Source organism: Scomber scombrus, chromosome 5, assembly GCF_963691925.1.
Source record: "Scomber scombrus chromosome 5, fScoSco1.1, whole genome shotgun sequence".
Taxonomy (NCBI): Eukaryota; Metazoa; Chordata; class Actinopteri; order Scombriformes; family Scombridae; genus Scomber; species Scomber scombrus.
Window position 1 is genome coordinate 23,761,956 of NC_084974.1, and position 21,065 is coordinate 23,783,020.

The 21,065-nt window shown below is 39.5% G+C and overlaps 1 protein-coding gene across 3 annotated transcripts in view; it reads left to right on the forward strand.

Annotated features, from left to right (window-relative positions):
- The first annotated feature begins 499 nt into the window (after positions 1-499).
- nova2 (NOVA alternative splicing regulator 2) overlaps positions 500-21,065 on the forward strand; it is an 84,528-nt gene continuing 63,962 nt past the window's right edge. Inside the window, exons 1-4 of one of the 3 annotated variants that reach the window (XM_062418667.1) lie at positions 500-656; positions 2,598-2,609; positions 4,604-4,625; positions 8,460-8,488. In XM_062418667.1, the coding sequence (XP_062274651.1) occupies positions 500-656; positions 2,598-2,609; positions 4,604-4,625; positions 8,460-8,488 (220 nt within the window). Of the gene's footprint in view, positions 657-2,597; positions 2,610-3,440; positions 3,510-4,603; positions 4,626-8,459; positions 8,489-21,065 lie in introns of all 3 variants that reach the window. The other 2 variants (XM_062418666.1, XM_062418668.1) reach the window with 2 other exon arrangements.

Below are 21,065 nucleotides of genomic sequence, written 5' to 3' on the forward strand. Positions count from 1 at the left end.
ATTTCGACTCGTTGTCTTTCTGTTGTGTTTTTGTGTTTTGTTTTATTTATTGTTCCGTTTCGCTGGCTTTTGCAGAGGAGCGCCACCATCCTGCACTGTCTGACATGAGTACGCTCTTTTATCCGGTTGCAGCGGTATGACACACATATCCTAGCCCGCATATTCAGAAGGTTGATGGAAGATTGATGCACGTTTTTAGTAGCCTAGATCACACTCCATCGGCAGAAGTTTTCGGAATTTTCTCTCTCTGAGTTGATCATTCGCCGCTCCACCGTTTCTTTCTTTCTGTCCCTGCGCAGCATCTCTCTGCACGCACGGCGCACCACGGAGAAACACGCAGCATAACCTCCCCCGTCCGCAAGAAACAGGCGTATTTTACAATTCCTAAATCGCTTTCGCCTTCTCCAAGGACTCATCTGCACGGCTACGCTGCGTAAAAAAACGGAAAGGGGGGATTTAAACGCAAACGCAGCCCAAGCATCCAAGAGCAAGCTCGAAAATGATGGCCGGCGGAGCTGTACAGCAAAACGGGATTTTTTCAAATCCTCATCATCACAATCAACAACCACACATGGAGTCCGATCCCCCGGACTCGCGTAAAAGACCCCTGGAGACCCCAACGGAGGCTAGCAGCACCAAACGCACAAACACGGGAGGTAAGAAGAGCGATGGGGATGCGGGGAGCTGTTCGGGTTGTGGTGAATGTTGGTCGTCCTGAGGCAGGCAGAGAGAAAGGATAGCAGGTTGATCTGGTTCTTGACGTACATCGCAGCATGCTAAATTCCCAGATTAATAGATTCGTGCTTCATTACGTAGTGATTAAAATTATAGAGTGCACGATATTTTTATCCGCTTTATCATGAGCGACAGTCATTTTCCACCAGCAATAAAAATAATCACAGGCCGCCGCTTTTGCCATGATGGAAGGGAAACAATGAGAGGGACTGAGGGGGGATTTGGAGGGAAGCCGCCGGTTCCCTCTCGCACATCCTGGCCGTTTTAGCCTCTTTAGATCAGCCGAATTGGGTGTTTTTATTGCGTCTTAAGATTTACGCGCAGCCATAGCGGCCATGCTGGAGCCAAAATAAGGATGTAAACAAGTGAAAGCCAGATCAAGCTGGTGCGCGAAAGCAGGCTCTCATCCAGTCGACGGATGACCTTGTGATAATCTCACACATCAGCCACCATCGCCGCTTTGTGTACAATTACACAAGCGGATAAACAAGCGGATTCCTATTAACAGCAGGCCTGTAGCGAGCCAGAAAGAACGGGGGGGGGGGGGGGGGGGGGGGAATCCAGAGCAGCTCAGAATGCGACAGTGTCGGCTCTGTCTTATTGCAGTATGTCAGTGCTTGTATATTTATATCATGCTTTGCTGTCCTGATTTTAATAACCTGCAGCTGGGGAGGAGATATCTTTTTTTCTCCTCTAAATTGTCCAATCATGTTTCTTCATTATTCTCTGGTTGGATGAAATATGGATATGTCACCATGGCGATCACCATATTTGGTTTTTTGTTTACATGCTGTCATGCGCCAAGCATTCTCATCACCCAGCATTACAACCATCAGTAGCCTATCCTGGCCATGCACCCCATCATGGACATTTGGACATACAATACACTTTTAAAATGTGTTATTTAGGGAACACCAGAGTGCGTGTGCGCTCAGTGGAGACATTTAGGAGATTGTTATGCAGAGTTTGAGAGACTAAACTCCCCTCTCATAGTCTAGAAGAAAGTAATTAATTGATTTAGTTTCTGTAGATTTAAGGTTGCTCAACCTTTTAGTGAAGACTGAAATATGACTGTCAACGTGAACATTTTATATTTCAGATGCCTGTTCCTTCAGGAAACAAAAAAAGAGTCTAATACAGAGGCGGATATTTAAAGTCAAACTGGGGGAATGAATGTTATCAAGATTTTGCAAAGAAACCCCTTATTTTAAATGACTTGCACCTTTTAATGCACTAAAAAATGAGTCTCATATTCTTGAAATAAAGTTGCAAGTGTCATAAAATTCCACGTTTTTAAACTTTCACTATCCCTGTCAGACAAGTCAGGACAGAAAAGTCTCTGTTTACACTCCAGTGGGACACAAAAAGTCCCCAAAACTCCCCAAAACACAGATTATTGAAATGTTTTTAATTTCAACGAGTCAATCGATGAATATAATCTGTGAAGGAAATGTGATTTCACTGCAGGTTTTTCTGCAGCTGTGATTAGGAACCTCATGACTGGATGAGATCTGATACTGAGATACTGAGGTCACACTGAAAATCATGATGGCCACAAGATTTTCCATGGCAAAGCTCTACATTTTCAATGATCTATTAATTTAGTTTGATGGTTACTGTAATTTGTAATAATATAAAATCTTAATAGACTAATTTAGTCTCTCTGGCCTGTCCATGTACTGTTAAAAAAAATAGTCTTTAGTGCAACCCACAGAGAGCCCTGAAGATCAATACATTTTTACCTGTTTATAGATTTTTGGGTGACCGGTGCTTTTACAGAAATGACAGAAAAAGAAGAAGATGGTCATTTCTAACACTTTCTTCAACTCCCACCACCAGCTGTCCTCAGGAGTCACAATTAGACAGAGAGTCCAGTCGTGGAGGGGTGAGCCACAGGTTAGCCGGCGTTGCTTTAACGGCGGATCAATGCAGCTCTTTGCTGTATGTAAAAACTCAAGGATCCCCCCCCTTCCCCCGGGGGACCATCCTCCTGCCTGTGTAACAGTCAGGCAGCTCATCCATTTAGACAAATGAAAAGGTTGAGATGATGATAATGATGGGCACGGCCGGCCATGCTTTCACTCAGGCAGAGAGGACAGCCGCAGTGCAGCCAGGTCAACACTCCCTCAGCCGGCAGCATCAGGCCTATGACCAGATGACATTTGGTTAAAAATGAGCAAGCCGCCCCCTCACACACACACTTTACTACAGTCCCGTCAGATAAACACCAAAGAGGAATCAGGGCTTGATTGCTGTTCTTTTTTTTTTTTTTTTAAAGAAAAAGATTACACTGACAATTTTATTCAATTCTGTTTTTAAAGAAATGTGTTTTTGTTCCATTTCTATAAGAATTTGGTCTTGGTGATATTTAATATGACATACAGTGTATTTACAACTTGAGTTAATCAAATGACACATATGAGATTAGTCGAAATTTCTTTATTTTTACTGACAAGAAGAAGCAGAAACTTTAAAGCTGGTGTATCGGACTGTTTACCTCTGGCCTTCGATGCAGTACAATACATTTAATATGAGAATATGTTTCTGTATTAGCATTTTTTGGAAGAACTAACCTGCATTCAGGCTACAGTTTGAAAGACATAGAAGTCAAAGTGCTGCTATAAGAGATCATAATACTGGTTGTTTCTCTGAATGATTAGTTTACGCCACACACTTCCCCACCCCTGTGCTTCCTCTCTCTGTAGTGGCTTTCCTGCAGCCCCTATTTGAAACTGAAGGCCTTGTATTCCCTCACCAAGAAACTGAGACTCATGGTAAGAGAGACTTTGATTTTGATCTTCTACCTGTTTTTTTTCTTTCTTTTTTTCCTTTTTAATAATCTTTACTGTAACCTTCTTCAATGCAGGGCTGATGCAGCAGTGACAAAACGCACATGTTGTGTTCTTGAAGGCTAAATTCTGCGTTAAGAAATCTTAAATTTGAGGGCTTTTTAATGAGGTGGTCTGACTGCTGCAGGGCCTGACATTTAAATAGGATTTAAAGTAACGTGTAAGCTTAAATAACACTCTCATATTCTACTCATGATTCAGGTTAATGCATGCTGATATTGTTTATATCGTATGTTATCAATCCCATAACATCCATTTCCATGCTTTTTTATACAAATTCAGTGTTTCTTTTTTCATGATGCCAAACATTACTGTACAGATGAGTCCATTGACCTTTGATCCTCATGCTAGCCATATCATCAAAGCATTTGGGTTCATGAATGCTGATGTATTGCTGAAATGTTCATTCACTGTTCATTGTGCTTAAAGTGTGATTATATGATGGCTGTACTATGCACTATGCTGCTGTTGGGTTAAAAGTCACATGACTGTACTTTTTAATGTTTTTCCTCTTCACAGTTAAATAGATTTTTTGTCTAAAACACAAGAAATCCGAATTTCTCTCGATGAAAGTGTAAAATTGTGACTATTTTCTTATTTTTCAGTCACGTTGTTTTTACCCAACAACTGCAGCCTCGTTAGTGATAGAACGAAGAATATCCAGATGTAAAAACTAACACCTGGCCAAAGTATTTTACATTGATGTTATTCAGATTTGCTGTGTGAATGACAAGTTAGAGCAGATAATTAATCAAAATAAGACAAGAAAAGTTGGACTTTCTGGATTTTTCCACTGAGCTTCCAGTTGGTTTGTGTTCAGGCTCGCTCAGTGTGTGTGTGTGTGTGTGTGTGCATGAGGAAAACGGGAAGCGACATTACAGAGCGAGAGCTGGTCAGCTGTCAGACAGCAGATAGGGGACGACATGGGACCGCTATAACCCTGCAGGTCATAAATCACAGCAACGTCTCATAAAGAGCTGAAGGTCTTAAAGACGAGAAAGATCACTGAGTAGCTGCAGTGGCTGCTGTTCATGGCCCCCCGCCCCCAACACCCCCTTAATCCGCCAACCCAAAACCCATTCTTATCTCTCCAGCCTCTCACCCAGACTCAGCAGGGTTCTCTCTGACATTAAAGGAATTCAGATTTCTCTCTAATCATGTACATATATGATCAGAGACGTTTGATGAGCTTATTGTAAATATTTGATTTTCTTTCAGAGGTTATTAAACTAAGATCATTTTTAAGTGATCCTGATTGACTAAATAAGTGATAATCTTAAAAAATAATTTCAAGAGAAGAGTAACTGCTGATGTCTCGCGATCATGGTTCAGTGCATTTTACTCTGCGGACTTTTAAAAAGAAAAAAACAAGACTTCCATTACTCGGAAAAAAACGCCCAGAAAGAATTTTTCCTGCAAAGTAGCACAACACAATAAGTGAAGCTGGATATTATGGCGTCAGAGGAGCTGGCAACAACAGCGCTGGTGTTGAGTTAAATGCTTTTACAGCATTAGGTGGTCAGAGTGATTTAGGATGTGAGACTACTGAAGATCAGTTCAAAATAAGACACTAAATCACCTTAAATAAGTTACTGCATCTGCCAAGAAAGGTAATTCTACAAAAGAACGACACTAGTTGCTTCAGTGAAGAGATGCATGAACAGTTTACATAAAGTTACAATACTTCAGAGGAAAAGAAAGACACTCAACACCTTTTTCTGCTTTTTTAATTATAGGGCACAGGTGCGTTAACACTGACACACAATGCAAAGTCTTCACAATGTGAACCATTTTGTATTTACAGTATGTTTAAATGTTAGCATTTTAAGTCGAAAATTGATAAGAATAAACAAAATAGTCTCTTAGCAATAAAAAACCTGCAAAACAGACTAAAAATCTCCACTGAAACCCTGACTGATGATATTCTGTTTGGTTTAAAAGCTCCTAAAGTCAGAATGACCCAAGGTTGAGGAACCTCCATCATACCAGAAGTAGATGAGCCCAACCAATAAAGATACTCTAATAGCCAAGAGCAGCATCTCACTCTAATAGAAATGACTCAGATTCTGTCCATTCAGAACAAAGCTTTCAGGGAAAAAACTGCTTGTATAAGCCACTAAGAAGTCTTATGTAAGCACAAACAAAATAAATTGGATTGGATTTTTTTCCCCTCTTTTTTAAACATTCTATTTTCATGTAGGTGGTCAGAAAATGAACATGCGAGTGAGATGCATACAGGTTTAACAGTCAGGGAATAGTTTACTGAACTGCATGCACAGACCTTTTAGTCCTTTGACCAGTATGTGTTATACTTCTCTTCTCTTCTCTTCTTTTCTCTTCTCTTCTCTTCTCTTCTCTTCTCTTCTCTTCTCTTCTCTTCTCTTCTCTTCTCTTCTCTTCTCTTCTCTTCTCTTCTCTTCTCTTCTCTTCTCTTCTCTCTTTATAATACATTAATTTAGTAAATGGATGGACTGGCAGGCTGGTGTTGGGAAACAGGGAGTGGGGGGCTTTCAGACGCCCTTGCCAAGTGACTTTATGGGACTAGCAATACGTCAGATTTCTGTGTGTGTGTGTGTGTGACATTAGTTGGAAATAAAAGCAGAGAGAAAGTTTAACAAGAGAGAGAAAGGTTGTTTAAATGATCTATTTCACTGCAGACGGATGCACATACACACACACACACACACACAAACATGCATGCTATGTATTGAGCCTCGGCCGTATGAGATGAGCCCTTTGATGCTATTTGATGCTTTTGATTTCTGCTATTGATTTCTGTTGCTCCTGGAGCTGAGTAAAGCATCTTTTTTTGGGACGTCCGTACAAAGGAGAGCTGCCTTCCTATTATTGATTGGCCGACCAGGCTGAGGAGGAAGAAGCCCCACGATAGGCCTTTGAAAAAACTCGAAAAATAGACGCCAGGCAGAATTGGTTCAGCCCTAAATCAGGCTGAGAAAACAGTTTTGGCCAAAATAGATGGAAATAAGCAGATTTTTGAAATGAAATAATGACTTCATACAACTGCTAAGACAAAACATACAGAGTTGTGTTTTTCAGACACACAGTGTTGAATGTCGAGCAGCATTTTTATAAAAAACAGTTTTTGCATCTCGTACTGGTCCTCTAGCCTCGGTAGCTTGCAGAACATGACGTTCTCCTTCACAACACGCCTGTTTTGTTCCCTCGCGAGCCCGAGTGTTTCCCGGCTGCACCCTCTCCTCTCTCCCTCTTTCGTTCTCTCCATCTTCGTGTCCTCCTCATCCATACTAATCATGCTCTACTTCAGACCATCATGACTGCACCCTCCTCCTCCTGTCCTCCTTCACCCTCATCCTCCCATCATTTCGTCCTTCACCCACCCCCCTTCATCAATCGCCGGCTGCCATTAACAACGTTCGCTCGGCAACCGTTTCCGAGGCTGTCGATCGATTCGCAGCCACCGTCGTCAGGACACTGCTTGGCTGTAGCTTCGACCTTCTTTCTCCTCCTCCACCCTCTCCTCGTCCTCTTTTTTTTTTTTAAGCCACTGCGTCAAAGTAAAAAAAAAAATCCATTGTATAGGGTGGGGTGAAGGAGCCGAGAGGTGGGAATATTCCCACAAAGGGAGGCGTGCGATTGGTGGAGCGAGACGCTGGTCACAGCTAGTTGGTCGCTGATAGGTGAGGAGAGCAGGGCGGCGATGAATATGGATGAGGCAGCGATAAAAGGGCAGATGCAGCGAGGACTAGTGGAAGGGCCCCCTCCTCTGAAATAGCCTTGGTCCACGAACAATACACACCAGTTTTCACACAAACACACACACACAGAAGGGAGAGAAAGGAGGCGGCTGTTTCAGTTATCTTTGTTAGCGTAGCAACCATGTCCGCTTCGATTTCTAGGCAGACGCCCCAAAAGAGACGGCGATTGTTTCAGTATCGCAGCTTTTCATTGGTACTCGCTAAACCTCAATTCAAACTGAGTTTCTTAAGCAAACGACTTTCTATTCATGATAAACAGACGGAGGTATTCCCTCGTCTGTTACTGCTGACCCGGACGTCTTATCTCTTATTTCTATTATTTGTCTTTATTTATTTATTTATTTTTATTCATCATGTTTCGGAGCGCAATAGTTTACTCTTTACCCGGTTCAGCATCATTTTCAAAACAAATTGTCCTCCATTTTAAAAACAGATGGCTTCCCAAAGAAAATTATTTCTGGCAGGAAAAAAAACAACAAAAAACCTCAGTTGTAGATGCTGCTGGTGTTGTGAGTCATCTCAATACCTTTAAGAGAAAAAGAGCTCATTTTTAAGGATGCGCTCGTCTGTGATTTGGTCATACTGATTTCAGAGTATACACAGGAGCCACCTTCAAAATGTAGATATTAATCCTCAGCAGCACAATTATCTGTATCAAACATCTGTATCGATGAATTAGACTCTATGAAACTCCTTTTTTCATTTCTTCTTCAATTATTTGATTATTATTATTAATGATAATAATAATAAACTTTATTTCTATGGCACCTTTCAAAACCAAAGTCACAAGGTGCTTCACACAAGCAATATTAACAGAATAACATACACAAAACACAATAAAATAATCAAGTATAAAATAGATGAAATATTAAACAATAAATAAAACAACAAGGGGCAGCAATTATATAATATTATAAAAATGCCTGTCTGTACAAGTGTGTTTTTAAAAGCTTTTTAAAATGAGGCACAGACTCAGCTGACTTGATACTGAGGGGGAGTGTGTTCCACAGCGTTGGGGTAACAACAGTGAATGCGTTGTCTCGTTTGGTCTTAAGTCTGGACCTTGGAACCAGCATCTGATTTTCAGATCTGAGGGATCTTGGTGTGTAGTAGGGTGTAAGGAGGTCAGAGATGTAAGGTGGAGTCAGACCGTGTATGGATTTGAAAGTTATTAGTAAAATTTTGAATTGGACTGTAGCGGATGGGGAACCAGTGTAATTCTGCCAGGACCGGAGTGATGTGTTCTCTGCCATGAGTGTTAGTGAGGAGCCTTGCTGCTGCATTTTGTATTAACTGTAAACGGTACACTGATGCATCATTAAGACATGTGAATAGCGAGTTGCAGTAGTCCAGACGGGAGAAAATGAGGGTGTGAATGAGCTGTTCAATTGTGTTTTTTGGGAGCATTGGTTTAATTTTGACAATATTTCAGATTTATAAATAACATGATTGAGTAAGCGTCTTAATATGTTGGTTAAATAATCCCTGTCCTTCTGCTTGCTGACAGTCAGCGGCTAAAATGTCACATCTAAATTGAACGGATGATGGGGGAAAAGTGAAAAATTTGGATAAGGCAGAAAAGTGAAGGATAAATATAGAGAGATTTCCACCCGCTTACCTTCCTCTGATAGCTCTCAGTGTTTATGAGTGACGGCGGCCATCTTTCAGACTGAAGACAGCTGGTCAGAGCCTCACTGCTGGAGAGCTTTACATGTTTGTATGTGTGTGTGGGTGTGTGTGGGTGTGTGTCTGTATGTGCGCTCACTCCCAACAAAAGAGCAGAGGACTGGAGGGGGGTGTGTTAGACAAAGCTTGCCCCCCTTAACTCTCCCTACTTAGGGGAGATGAATATTTTCCAAGTCCCCAGAGCTCAGAGCCTCCATACCAGTGCCCCCCTTCCTCAGCTGAGGCTGTGCTCACGCTGCTACACTTCAGAGTTTTCCCTCATATGGTACATTTGACCCATATTAGTTGTGAGGGCACATTTGGAATAAAACTGCACATTTTTGGAGCTGATTTCTGATATTTATCAATATACTATTTAAGTTTTCAGGTTCTCTAAGATTTTTTTTAGCCATGTCTGGGTGGCAGTATGTTTAAATGAGGATTTAGACCATCATAGTACAAAAAAAAGTAAAAAATAGTTGCCTCTAAATCACAAGTTTTTTTTTTAAAAGCATGCTATTTATGTGTGACCTGTACAAAACATTTACATGGAGATTTATCAACATTTTCACAAAACCATTTGATGTAAAAAAAAAAAAAACTTAAAGCAAAATATTAGAAGATCTTTTGAGGCTTTTTCCATTATGATAGACTGGTATTCGTTTCAGAGGTATTTTAGTTTAGTAAGGTGCCTCTTTGATTCTATAGAGCCCCCTCACCCTGGGGTCAACTGATCCATGTGTAAATCTGCACTCTCGGTTTATAAACTGTACTCTTAGATTCATAATCTGTGCCCTTGAATTACAAATCCATGCCCTCCGATTTGCAATTCATGTGCTCAAATGCAAATTGATTGTAAAATGTTAAGTTGCTTCTGTGTTTGTTAGTCATTTTGAAATAAATGACGTTCATTTTAGAATAAATGATGTTTTTGTCACATGTAACACAAACAGGAGGACTGTTTGGTCTCCATAGCGGCAGTGGCTGGAGAATCATGGGTAATGTAGCCCTTGCGCTATATCCAAAACTGAAAAAAATCCTTAATTCGAGGGCACGGATTATAAACTGTGCGCACAGATTTATAAACCGAGAGAACATATTAACACATGGATCTTTTCTTTTTTTTCTCAGATTAGTTTTCTGTTCTTCTCACATCTGCTGTCAATACAAAACTCAACACTTCCTTCCTCGGTTTAACCGAATAAAAATATCCGCTATTCAATTAAGGGCTGAAACCAAATCACAGCAAATGAATTTAATTTTAAAGATGGCTAAAGTTAAATATGTAACTACAGTTCTATGAATCTTCAATATTAAGACTTTGGCTATCTAAAGTCAACCCTCATGGTTCTTGACTATAGATAGCCAAAGCCTTGGAAGGTGTAGATTGAAGTGAACATGATGTTGACTTGGACTTCGGGGGTGTGGAGTACAAGGTGACATCATTGACTTTTAATAGCGGGAATCACAGTTTTATCTAGGAAAATAGAAGGAGCTGTACCTTCACTATAAAATGTACTAAATAAAATTTTTTTTAATTCTTACGTGACTCTTTAAAAATACAAAAAAACCCCAACATAGTCCGAGTGTTTCAGCTAGGTACGTTTGTGGAAGTGAAGTGTGTGTGAGAAAAAAAGAACATGAGAGAGGAATCGTGATCTTCAGCCCACCCCCCCAACCCACCCCACCCCTGCAGGCCCGTGGACACCAGATCCCAGGATTTGAGCCTCCAATCCCCCAGCATGGAGATCCTATTCTGGGCCTGGCGGGTCCGCAGGGGCCTTAGCAACAGATTGGACTGTTTACTCATCCAGATATGTCGCGGTGGAGGATGATTTATTATTTATTGTCAACGACCTCTACATCTCCCTCATCTCCTCTCCCCTTCTTGACCCAGAGAAACTTAAACATGATCGTACAGTTTTTACCACACTTTGATAAAGTTACTGTGTGGAGACACAATGGGTGGAGAGCGATTTACTCTCTGACCTGGCTGCCTGTCCATCTCTCTCTCTCTCTCTCTCTCTCTCTCTCTCTCTCTCTCTGTGATGCTAGTTCCCTTCATGAATAACTTCTGGGAGTGGTGTGTTGGAGCGGTGTGTGTGTGTTCATTACATCACACAAACACACCCTTCACAAAACAGAGATACACAGAAACAGAGGCAAAGTCATTTTTTTGTGAAGTATTTTTTGACATGTAGAAAGGAAATGTGTGTACTTCCTGTCTTTGTGTGTGTGTGTGTGTGTGTGTGTGTGTGTGTGTGTGTGTGTGTGCACACGTTGTAACTGCTGGGATTTGTGTGTGTGTGTGTGTGTGTGTGTGTGTTGCTCAGCGGAGTGAAAACAAAGACTCTCATCACAGCAACCAGTAGGGAACCCTGTAGTTACTCAGCTGCAAACACACAGGACCTACACACACGCACAAACACACACACACACACACACACACACACACACACACCACTGCCTGTTTTGTAAAGTTGAACTTGTAATTCCTCAAATTTCTCGCTAATATTTTCAGTTTATGATTTATTCTTCGACTGTGCCTCAGCGTGTCTGCGGTTTCTGTTGTGGGAGGTTTGATGAGAGGACTGGAAGGTTGCCAGTTTGCATCAGCTGGGAAAACTAAGGGAGGGAAAGTTTTCCCTCCTTTACTTTATTTTGGATGAGTGTTTTACAAAATAAAAACCAACAACAAAAAAGCAATGGTGATACAATATGTATTAAATTAAAGTGACATTGGGCCTCATGCAGCAACATTTTCTTACATTTCTCTTATATTTTCTCTTCCATTTCTGGTGAGAGATACATAAAAAATAATATAAGTTAATGATGATTAATGATGAAACCCACTTGATGTTAAATTGGTGGTCGATGTGTTTGTTATTAACAAAGGTTATGCCCCCTAAACACTATATAAGGGCAGGTGTTGTGCTATGTGCAGGAATCAGAGAGATGCTGCCAAAAAAAATACAGAAAGAAGAAGATGAACATTAGCAGTAATGAAATTGATGTACACTTAAATAAACTTAAACTTAGTATAGTCCTAATTGGGATCAATAGACCACTAGCATTTATTTAGCCCACAAATTTAGTAGTCCGATTATTATAATTATTCTAAAACATAATCGTACTTTGATTATATGATGTTTTTTATGTTCCTCAAATTTAAAAAGTTTGTTTTCTTGCGTTTGACAATTTTTTGAACTGTGAAAAAAAGATATTTTTTTCTTATCTTGTGCTATTGAGTGCTCTCGACCACTTGTAAAATCTTCTCTGACCTAAGAGAAGAGCAAAAATAAGAAAGCATGGTTGAATCCCAGAAATCAATGGGTACTTTGTTCGTATATGGCTTCTTGCATGAGACCCGTTATTTGTATCTTGCATGAGGACTGGACCTTAGATGTAAAGTATGTAGGCCAGTATTTTGTCCCTGTTGAGCCGGTGTGGACCTACATACATGAATATGACTCGGTGCAGTGTTTAAACAGAGCACATGCAGGCCTACATGTTGTTATAAACTAGGTTAAGGTCTTTGATGACATAACGCCATCTTTGGCTGCCATGCTGGAGGTCATCAGCTGTGGGGACACAGTATGGAGGCTGTGAGCATCTTATTGTGGGTCTGAAAGTAGAACTTGTTAGCTTCAATGTGGCTTGAAATTGAGTCGTGCATTTTTTTTTTTCAGATTCTTCAAATTTTGAAACAAGTTTAGCTTATTAAACATATATTTATGTGTGTGTAGCTGCAAGTTGTCGGACGATAAATAACAAAAGACTGTGGTTCAGAAGTTAAGTTTAAATTAATTTATAAAAAGTGGCTTGATTACAATTTTTCAACAGTAAAGTGTCCCGTCCTCTGCATATCATATTCAGTTCTTTGATAAACCAAATTAAAAGGATCCACTTAAACATGTTTTGTTTGCATTTATGTTAAAAAAACACAAATAGCAGTGCATGTATTGCTCAAATATCAACAGTTCCATTAATAAAATCGATGAGAAGTTCAACATGAAAGTCACCACATTGGAAGTAGTTGGCATTTACTTTCTCGGTGGCTACTTATGCTATAGTTTAATGAAGTCATTCATAATTAAAACGCTGTTTCAGAGATCGATGGACTGTGAGCAGCCTGTGTAAATATCAAAGAAAACATTCCTCCAGCTTTATCATTAGTCTCTTCCATCTTTCTAATTGATCTGCCAATTGGAAAGGTTAATAAGGAAAGTATTGCGTCTACTTGGTGGAGGTGTTTGTTTTCAGTTATATATAAGTCCTACTTTATAACTAACTATAGCCCAACCTGTAGCCTAAAGGCTTCCTGATGCTTCAAAAGCACCAGTCTGTATGAATGTGACAGGTCTGACAAGGCAAAAGTTTTTATCCCAGATTTGGAAGGTTGCAGAGCGAAGCAAAAACTGTCATGGCCTCTGCTTGTCTGCATCACTACCTCACCAGTCTGACTCCAAGACTTATTGTCTTGTGTGCGTCTTTGCAGTTTTTAAACACTATGTTATACTTATGCTAATAAAGACACATGCACTTTTAGACATCATTATTTATGGCGTTGCAATCAGTTGTCCACACAGAAAGTGACAAAAGTAGTCCCAGCTCTCCTTAATTGCACAGCTCTGCACACCTGCCACTGCATGAAGTGTTTGTTTCAGGTGGATGCAGCCTGCCTCGATTCTACTGTTATCTAATCTGACAAGCTTTGTAGAAATAGTCTGCTGCTGCTCTTTACATTAGCATCAAGGTCATTGTTGAATCCTACATCCAAGCTCTTGCATCTGTTTAGGACCCCCCCGCTCTCTCACTAAAACATTAAGAACTAATTGGTAACAATCACCACAACTGTAATTATGGTGTTTTTCTTGTTCGTATTTGGACTGAAAGTTTACATGCTCATTATGTTGTCAGCGTGAAAGAGTCGCTGCGCACGGAGAGCTGAGACGCTGGATCTCTGATGATGCTTCATATCAACAAGTGCATAAAATAGTTGCAGAGAACAATGACTTTGACATGCCGCTGAGACATCAGCTTCTTTCTGTACAATGCCGCAGAGAAGCAGTGTGATATTTGTGTAATTTTAAATAGCCATGTACGTTAAAAGATGACTGTGTGTGTGTGTGTGTGTGTGTGGGTGTGTGTGTGTGTGTGTGTGTGTGTGTGTGTGTGTGTGTGTGTGTGTGTGTGTGTGTGTGTGTGTTTGTGTTGGCGTCCGTTATTGTTGGGTTATTGAGCTCTTTCATAACTCCGCTGTCAGGACTCATTTTTAAAATAAACTGTGAATTTCCAAAGCACAAAGATGTTAGTGAGCCTTGGAGGATTTATAGGGGCTGCTGCGAAAACTGGAGTTTTTTCTTTTCCTAAAGCATTACTAAAACTTTTTTCTGTTCATATTCTTATCCAAAGAATAAATTAGTCATCCCGAGACATTTTGCTCAAACGCCCACAAGTGGAGAACTTTCCTACCCGCCGCTTTTTAATTTGCTGAGCTGTGAGAGTGGATAACGCGTGGGTTAGTGTTCCGTAACCTCTATCAGATTTTGAGCTTAGTGCTGACACTGATGGGTCAGACGTGGCTAGAAGAGCCTCTGGCTGCTGATTATGCTCAGTTAGATCTGCAAGTGCAAGTATCACCTGCACCCCTGGGACGTGGGATGACACGATAGAGGGAGCATAGGGTATAATTACACATAATTAGAATTTGCAGCTGTGACAGGTTAATAAATGGGAGTTCTGCTTTTCTGAAAGTGTCGTAAAATAAAAAATGTGCACTTTGCGGTTGAGGTTCACTCTGGACTAGGATGACATGAGTGACATGAATGGCAGGATAATTTCACAAAATTAGGATTTACCTTTTGTGTTTTCAACAGTTATAGTTTGTTTGGATTCAAATTGAAATTGTACTAAAAGTGTGACAAATAAGTGAGCAGCTCCACATCAGGATAATATATTCACGCTAAAAATATATATTTATTTTGATTGACATGGTTATAATCACTCATAAACAAAGGCATATTTTTGAACATCTTGCTGTTGGTGGCAAAAAAACAACAACTTTATTTTGGCTCAAACCAATGCCACCCACTCTACATACATGGACAGACAGGTTTATGATGGTTTACTTAATGGGAAAAAATACCAGCAAAATTCCAAGTAAAGACTGGTATGTTTTTAAACCAATGGGCCCCTGTGATTGCTTATTTCACATTATCACCAGGAAGATACGAAGTTGTACTGACTTAAATGTGAAATCAGCTAAGATATTTGTTTCCTCTTTTATTTAATCATCTGTTTATTTATTATTTATTTTGTGTGGATGTATGGGATGCCAAAATGAATTACTTCTATGTATATTTGCCGTATATGATATATTTCTTTTTGTTTTAATTTTTTGACAAAGTCGCTATGTGCAATACAAATGTGCAGAATATAAATAGATAAACATTTTTGTTAAAAAAAAAAAAAAAATCTCACAAAACTCACAAAAACAATAACACATTTAAGGAAACCAGTGTGATCAGTTTGGTTTTGTCTTCTAGTTATTTTTAGTCCAATTTTATTGTGAAAATCTGCATTTATTGAAAGACATAAACATTTTTGTCAACATGTTGCAGCAGAATAGTTTATAAAGAATAAAACCATCACACCTGTAAGTATAGAGCAGAGTTTTTTGAGGTCTGATAAAGTGTCTTGAGGCTCTTTAACAGTATACACTAAACCAGAAAAAGCTTTAAAAAGGGCTCCACAGCAATATGAATTGTTTCGCAGGCATATGTGAACCGTTATATGTCAGAGGCTTTTTTTAAAAGTCCAGATAGACGTAATAAAAGTTGAGGAATGTTGATAAAACTTTGCTCTAAACACTTTCATTCAGCGTGGTGCAGCGTGGGAGGAAGAGGCAGATAGTGCAGCACAGTCTTCAAGCTTTTTTTTAAAAATAAAATATCTGGAAGTTTGTTCATGTTTATGAAAAATTGATTCATGGTAGTTATCAAACTTGCTAAAAGCTTATATTCAAAGTGTAATTCAATCTGTGTTACATAACTTTGAAGTGCTTAGTTTAGTGATACAGATGAGTTTAATGATATGTTGTTGATTTGCTGGGTATTGAGTATCACAGGCTTGTTGTGCATGAATGTCTGCATTGAGTTTGTATTTGGAAGATTTTTTTGTTCCCAAAATATTTTCTGTATGACAAATTATTGTTTGGTCATCATCTAACACGGGAAAGATGTAGATTTTTGAGTTTTCTTTAGGATATTCAGGTCCCCAAAATATAGATAACATGATTGTTGTTGATTTCTCAGGTGTAACTGAAAAGGTGGATAACTTGATCTTTGACATGACATGATACTGCACACATATAAATACATTGTTAATGCTCGCCATGGTAACACATACAAGTGTTACCATGCAACAGATGAAAGTGATGAACATGAGTCACTCATTACATCCTCTCATATACATGATGAATCATGTTGCCAAGGTGTGTGGGCTTGTTTATGAGACGTCAGAAATGGTCTGTTTGTGGAGGAGGTGTTGTGTGTGTGTGTGTGTGTGTGTGTGTGTGTGTGTGTGTGTGTGTGTGTGTGTGTGTGTGTGTGTGTGTGTGTGCGCGCGTGTGTGTGTGTTAGGGTTAGGGTCATATTTACCAATTCCCCAGCCTTATTAATACAGGCTGGTTATAATTAGCTAGCCTCTATCTAAAGCAGGTCAGTCCAAGGCTTCGTACTCAAAGTGGGTCACTGCAGCACAGAGAGGAGAGGAGAGGAACCAAAACAAGTGGAGGATAGGGAAAAAAAGGAAAGGAGATGAGGAAGCGAGGAGGGAACAGTAAAGGAAACAGCAGGAGGTGTGTAGAAGAGGAAGGTAAAGAGGAGGAGACAGACAGATTTAGGCCATTAGAGCTGTGTAACAATTGTTTCAAGCTTAGAAACAAATCGCTGCTGTGAGCTTTGTTAATACCGGAGAGTAAAAACTTGCCACAATATTAATCATCATGTCTTGTTGCTACTCGCAACTAATTAGAAATAGCCAATATTCTGAAAAAACTAAAGGTGGTTAAGTTTCTCGCCAGGCTCACGCTAAAAAAAACGGGCAGGAGGCACCAGTTGTGAAACAGAGGATAAAGCTGGAGCATGCATTTTTCTTATCAGGGAACCATAACAGGCAGCTGAGGAGCCGCAGTGCATCTAAAGTTAGGCTTGAAGCATCTAGGGCCAAGCGTGTTCAAAATATGCCATATCAAAGACAGGTGAGGCAAATAAACAGCTGGAAATAACTGGAAACAAAAGATGCAACACATTCAACAAACACTGTTAAAATCACAACCAACGCATAATTCAGCTTTGTTTTGGTTTCTTGACCTAATTTCCATCTTTTTTTTGCTAATTGGCTAATTAGCTTATGTGTGTGCTATGAGGGACTGCCGCTTTGTGGCTCTGCACCTACACACAGGGTTAATTAGCCATTCAGATCATTAATACGTCTCAAGCAGCTCTTGCTGTCTGAGAAATGTTTGCACAACTTAGTTTGAATGGGAGGAACAGCAGGAAATGAAGGAGAGATGATAGAGGAGAGGAGTTAGGATTGATCATTTAGGAAAAATCCCCTATGCATCCATTAAAATCAGTGATGTTTTTTTGTAGAACAAAAGTTGGATGAAGTGAGAGCTGCAGCTGGTAAGAAGTCCAAAGGGAAGAGCCTTTTAATTTAACACAAAATCAGAATGAAAGTCATTAAAAACACCTGCTTACTAGTGCACATCAGGGAGTTCAGATTAACACAAGCTTTTAACAAAAGAGGCTGTTGGACAAAGTAAAAAAAAGTAGGTAAACTGCAGGTTCCCTTGCTGTTTCTCTCCTCTTCATCCGTGTTTGAGCTCCTGCAGTTTGTATTTCATCACTAGCAGAGCTGAGGAAAGGCAGCGGAGTGTCAGGTTTCCTGTCTGTGTGCTCATTCTTTGACTTGGCTGAACACTGAGAGATGAGAACAGAGCCCACCCAGAGTGTAACACACTAAAACAGTGCACTGCTACTAATACAGTCACTTCACAAACACAGATAGTCTGGAGCCGCACAACAAAACAGCTTCAAAGAAATTAAATTAGACACAATACTTTTCCTCTTAAATGAAATGTGAAAGAAGCCACATGTATCACATACTTTATTCATACCTCAACCTTAAAACAAGTTGTTGCAGTGTGTCCCAGATTGTCACAATACAATTGTTTTGCTGTTAGTGTGCAAGACATTAACATATTACTGTTTTTGTGCAACAGTAAAAGCTTTTGGAAGTTTTCTTTCTTTCAGAAATTACACATATTTACCTTTTTCTCAAGATTGATAGTTCGTTATTTTGTGACTTCTTTGTTGTGAACACACTACAAACTCTAAACCTGCTTGAAACTACATACATACATATGAAATTGGTACACAGATGTGGTGATTCCCACTTACGTCCTATTCATGTAATATGAGAGTTAGGATAGTGACCAATTACTGATTTGTAAATGATGTTTAGGTCAACATTCAAGTCATGATTTTTACTGAAAGCCCCAATATGTCCGACTTAATGTACACTGGTAATTCACAGTATATTGTTAACTCTCACACGGCGTGAATGAATGAAGTCATACACACCTATAACCTTGAGAATAAGTCTAATCATCCTAAATAAGTGAACACCTGTGTGGGTGGAACATGGAGATTTTACAACATCCCTGGTGAGATTGAAGGACATTTTGGAATTATGAGGCACCAATTATTGGTCAGAGAGAGAAATTCAATCTTTAACACGCCCATGCACCACCCAAACAGGTGTATTCACTTACTTCATCAGATTAGACCTGTGCTCAGGACTCTGTAGGTGTGTACAGACGCCTTCTGTCTGGCTTTATTGTCCTCAATTTCTTGCTAGTTTTGTTCAGGTGGGACATCTTAATGATTTTAAATTGTATTGTGTAGACTTTTAAACTTCAGCAAACTCTCAGCATCTCTGTCTGTTTGTCTCAGCATGTTAAAGTTATTTAATGGGAATTATCGCTATTAAAACGCATTTAGGAAGCCTCAGTGTAACTATATGGGATCATAAATCTTTAATCTGACTGTACTTGTTGCATCTCACAATAACAGAGGGATATTCTGATCATCTTTATGCTCCCGTGTATATTTTTACAGTTCAGCTGTTTGCCTGGGTGGCAGCGTTGCAAAGTGCCTCGCCCTTGTGATAAAGTGTGCCCCTGTAATAATAATCCTATTTTAATCTGTCTCCTGAGGTTATGTGTCCTGGATTATCAAATATGACGATTGCTGCACGGGAGGGAAGTGCTGAGACATATTGAATCAGCGGCAGTTTTAAAAAGACATAACACTGCAGAACTGTGTTAGAAACTATGTGCAGAATAGAAAGTAGATACAGTGAAGAGTTTGTACATGGAAATAAATGGAAAAAAAAATATATATATATTTTTTAAATAGTTACAGACATGACGACTGAAACGATGATAGATTTCTATTAAGGGTATAAATCCTCACAAAGTCAGTTTATATTTTCATCATTTCTTTTTTTAAATGTATTGATACGCTGTGATTTTAAAAACTGGGTGAGAAATTTCTTGTTATTTTGCCCAAAATTGCTACTTAGTGATAAAATAATGAAACAAATGATAGTTTTGTTACATATTGACCACACAAAAAAACATCTCTCTCTCTCTCAACAGCAGCAGTGTTTGAGCATGCAGATATTCATGGTTAGATTAGTTGGGGTTTCAAAATATTTTCGCCTCTGAGACGTCTGATCCTGAACCCACTACAGTAAAAGTGAACTGGATTTAGTTTATGCTGCACAAAACTCTGAAGTCACTGTGCATGCCACATATCCTCAACGTCCAGTAAGGGACCTTTGTTGCATGCCATTCCCGTTTCTCTCCCCCCGTGTTTCCTGTCGGCCTCTTTGGCAGTAACTGTCCACTATCAAGGGAAAAAATGCCAAAGAAAAACATCATTTAAAAAACATTTCTTTCCAAGGAATATCTTTCCACTGAGGAAATGTTATTGTAATTTGGGTTAAATAATTTTTTAATAATATTAACTCTAATCTTACAAACACGTAAAAAAAAAAGAAAACAGACAATGCATCAAACAGCAGAGAAATAGAATATTAAGTAAAACAATAGAAAAAAATTGTAATTTCATAATCAAGATAAGATATGCTATATATAGTTCTGTCTGTACATATTGAGGAGTGACAGACAGATTTGATGTAAAGAAGACAAATGAGCATGTTCCCAAATATAGATTTTGCTAAATGAGCTGCAGCATGATTTTATTTAGCTATAGATGTATTTATATTAGTTTGAGGACTCTTACTTATATTGACTGACCCTTTCATAAGAGGAAAGCAGAGTTCTTAGATCAGCGTCTCCTGTTAAACTGAAGTATTTTGGTTGAGAGCCCAAATACAGGAAGGAATGAGGTAAACAAATGAGAGGTGGTGTTCTGATTTAGTTGACCTACAGCATGTTAATACCATCGCCATGGAAACAAAAGCACGTCTGTTTTCTTAATGGGAGGGAATTGTTCTTATCTACCTTGCCCCCCTCTCCTGAACCCGCACATACTTCCACATACTCCTTGCTGACACGCCTCCATATCTTTGTTACTGTGATTCCTGTCAATTTCCTCCTGAAAGAGACAGTAATAGATAGGTTTTTTTCTCTTTTTCTCTTTCTCTTTCTTCCTCTCTCTCTCTCTCGTGCTGTTTTTGTCAAAAGAGGAGGCTCCAGCCAAAAAGGTCACAGGTTCAGTCTCAGCCTCGTCCGAGGTCACCATGTCCCCGAACGAAGCCTCTGAATCTGTCCTCGCTCTGCTGTGACCTTTTTTGGTTTCTCCTCTTGGCTTCGAACGTCATTTTTCACACAAACTGATTGTTTTTTCGTCCCTGCTTTGAGAACAGTCTGGCAAATTTCTTTAGTAAAAACAAAAGATGAAGAATAACTCAAGATGCACTGAAGGAGGCTTGAAGTTTTTGGTAAAGCATTTCTGTAGTTTGGTGGCTCCAACTGTCATCA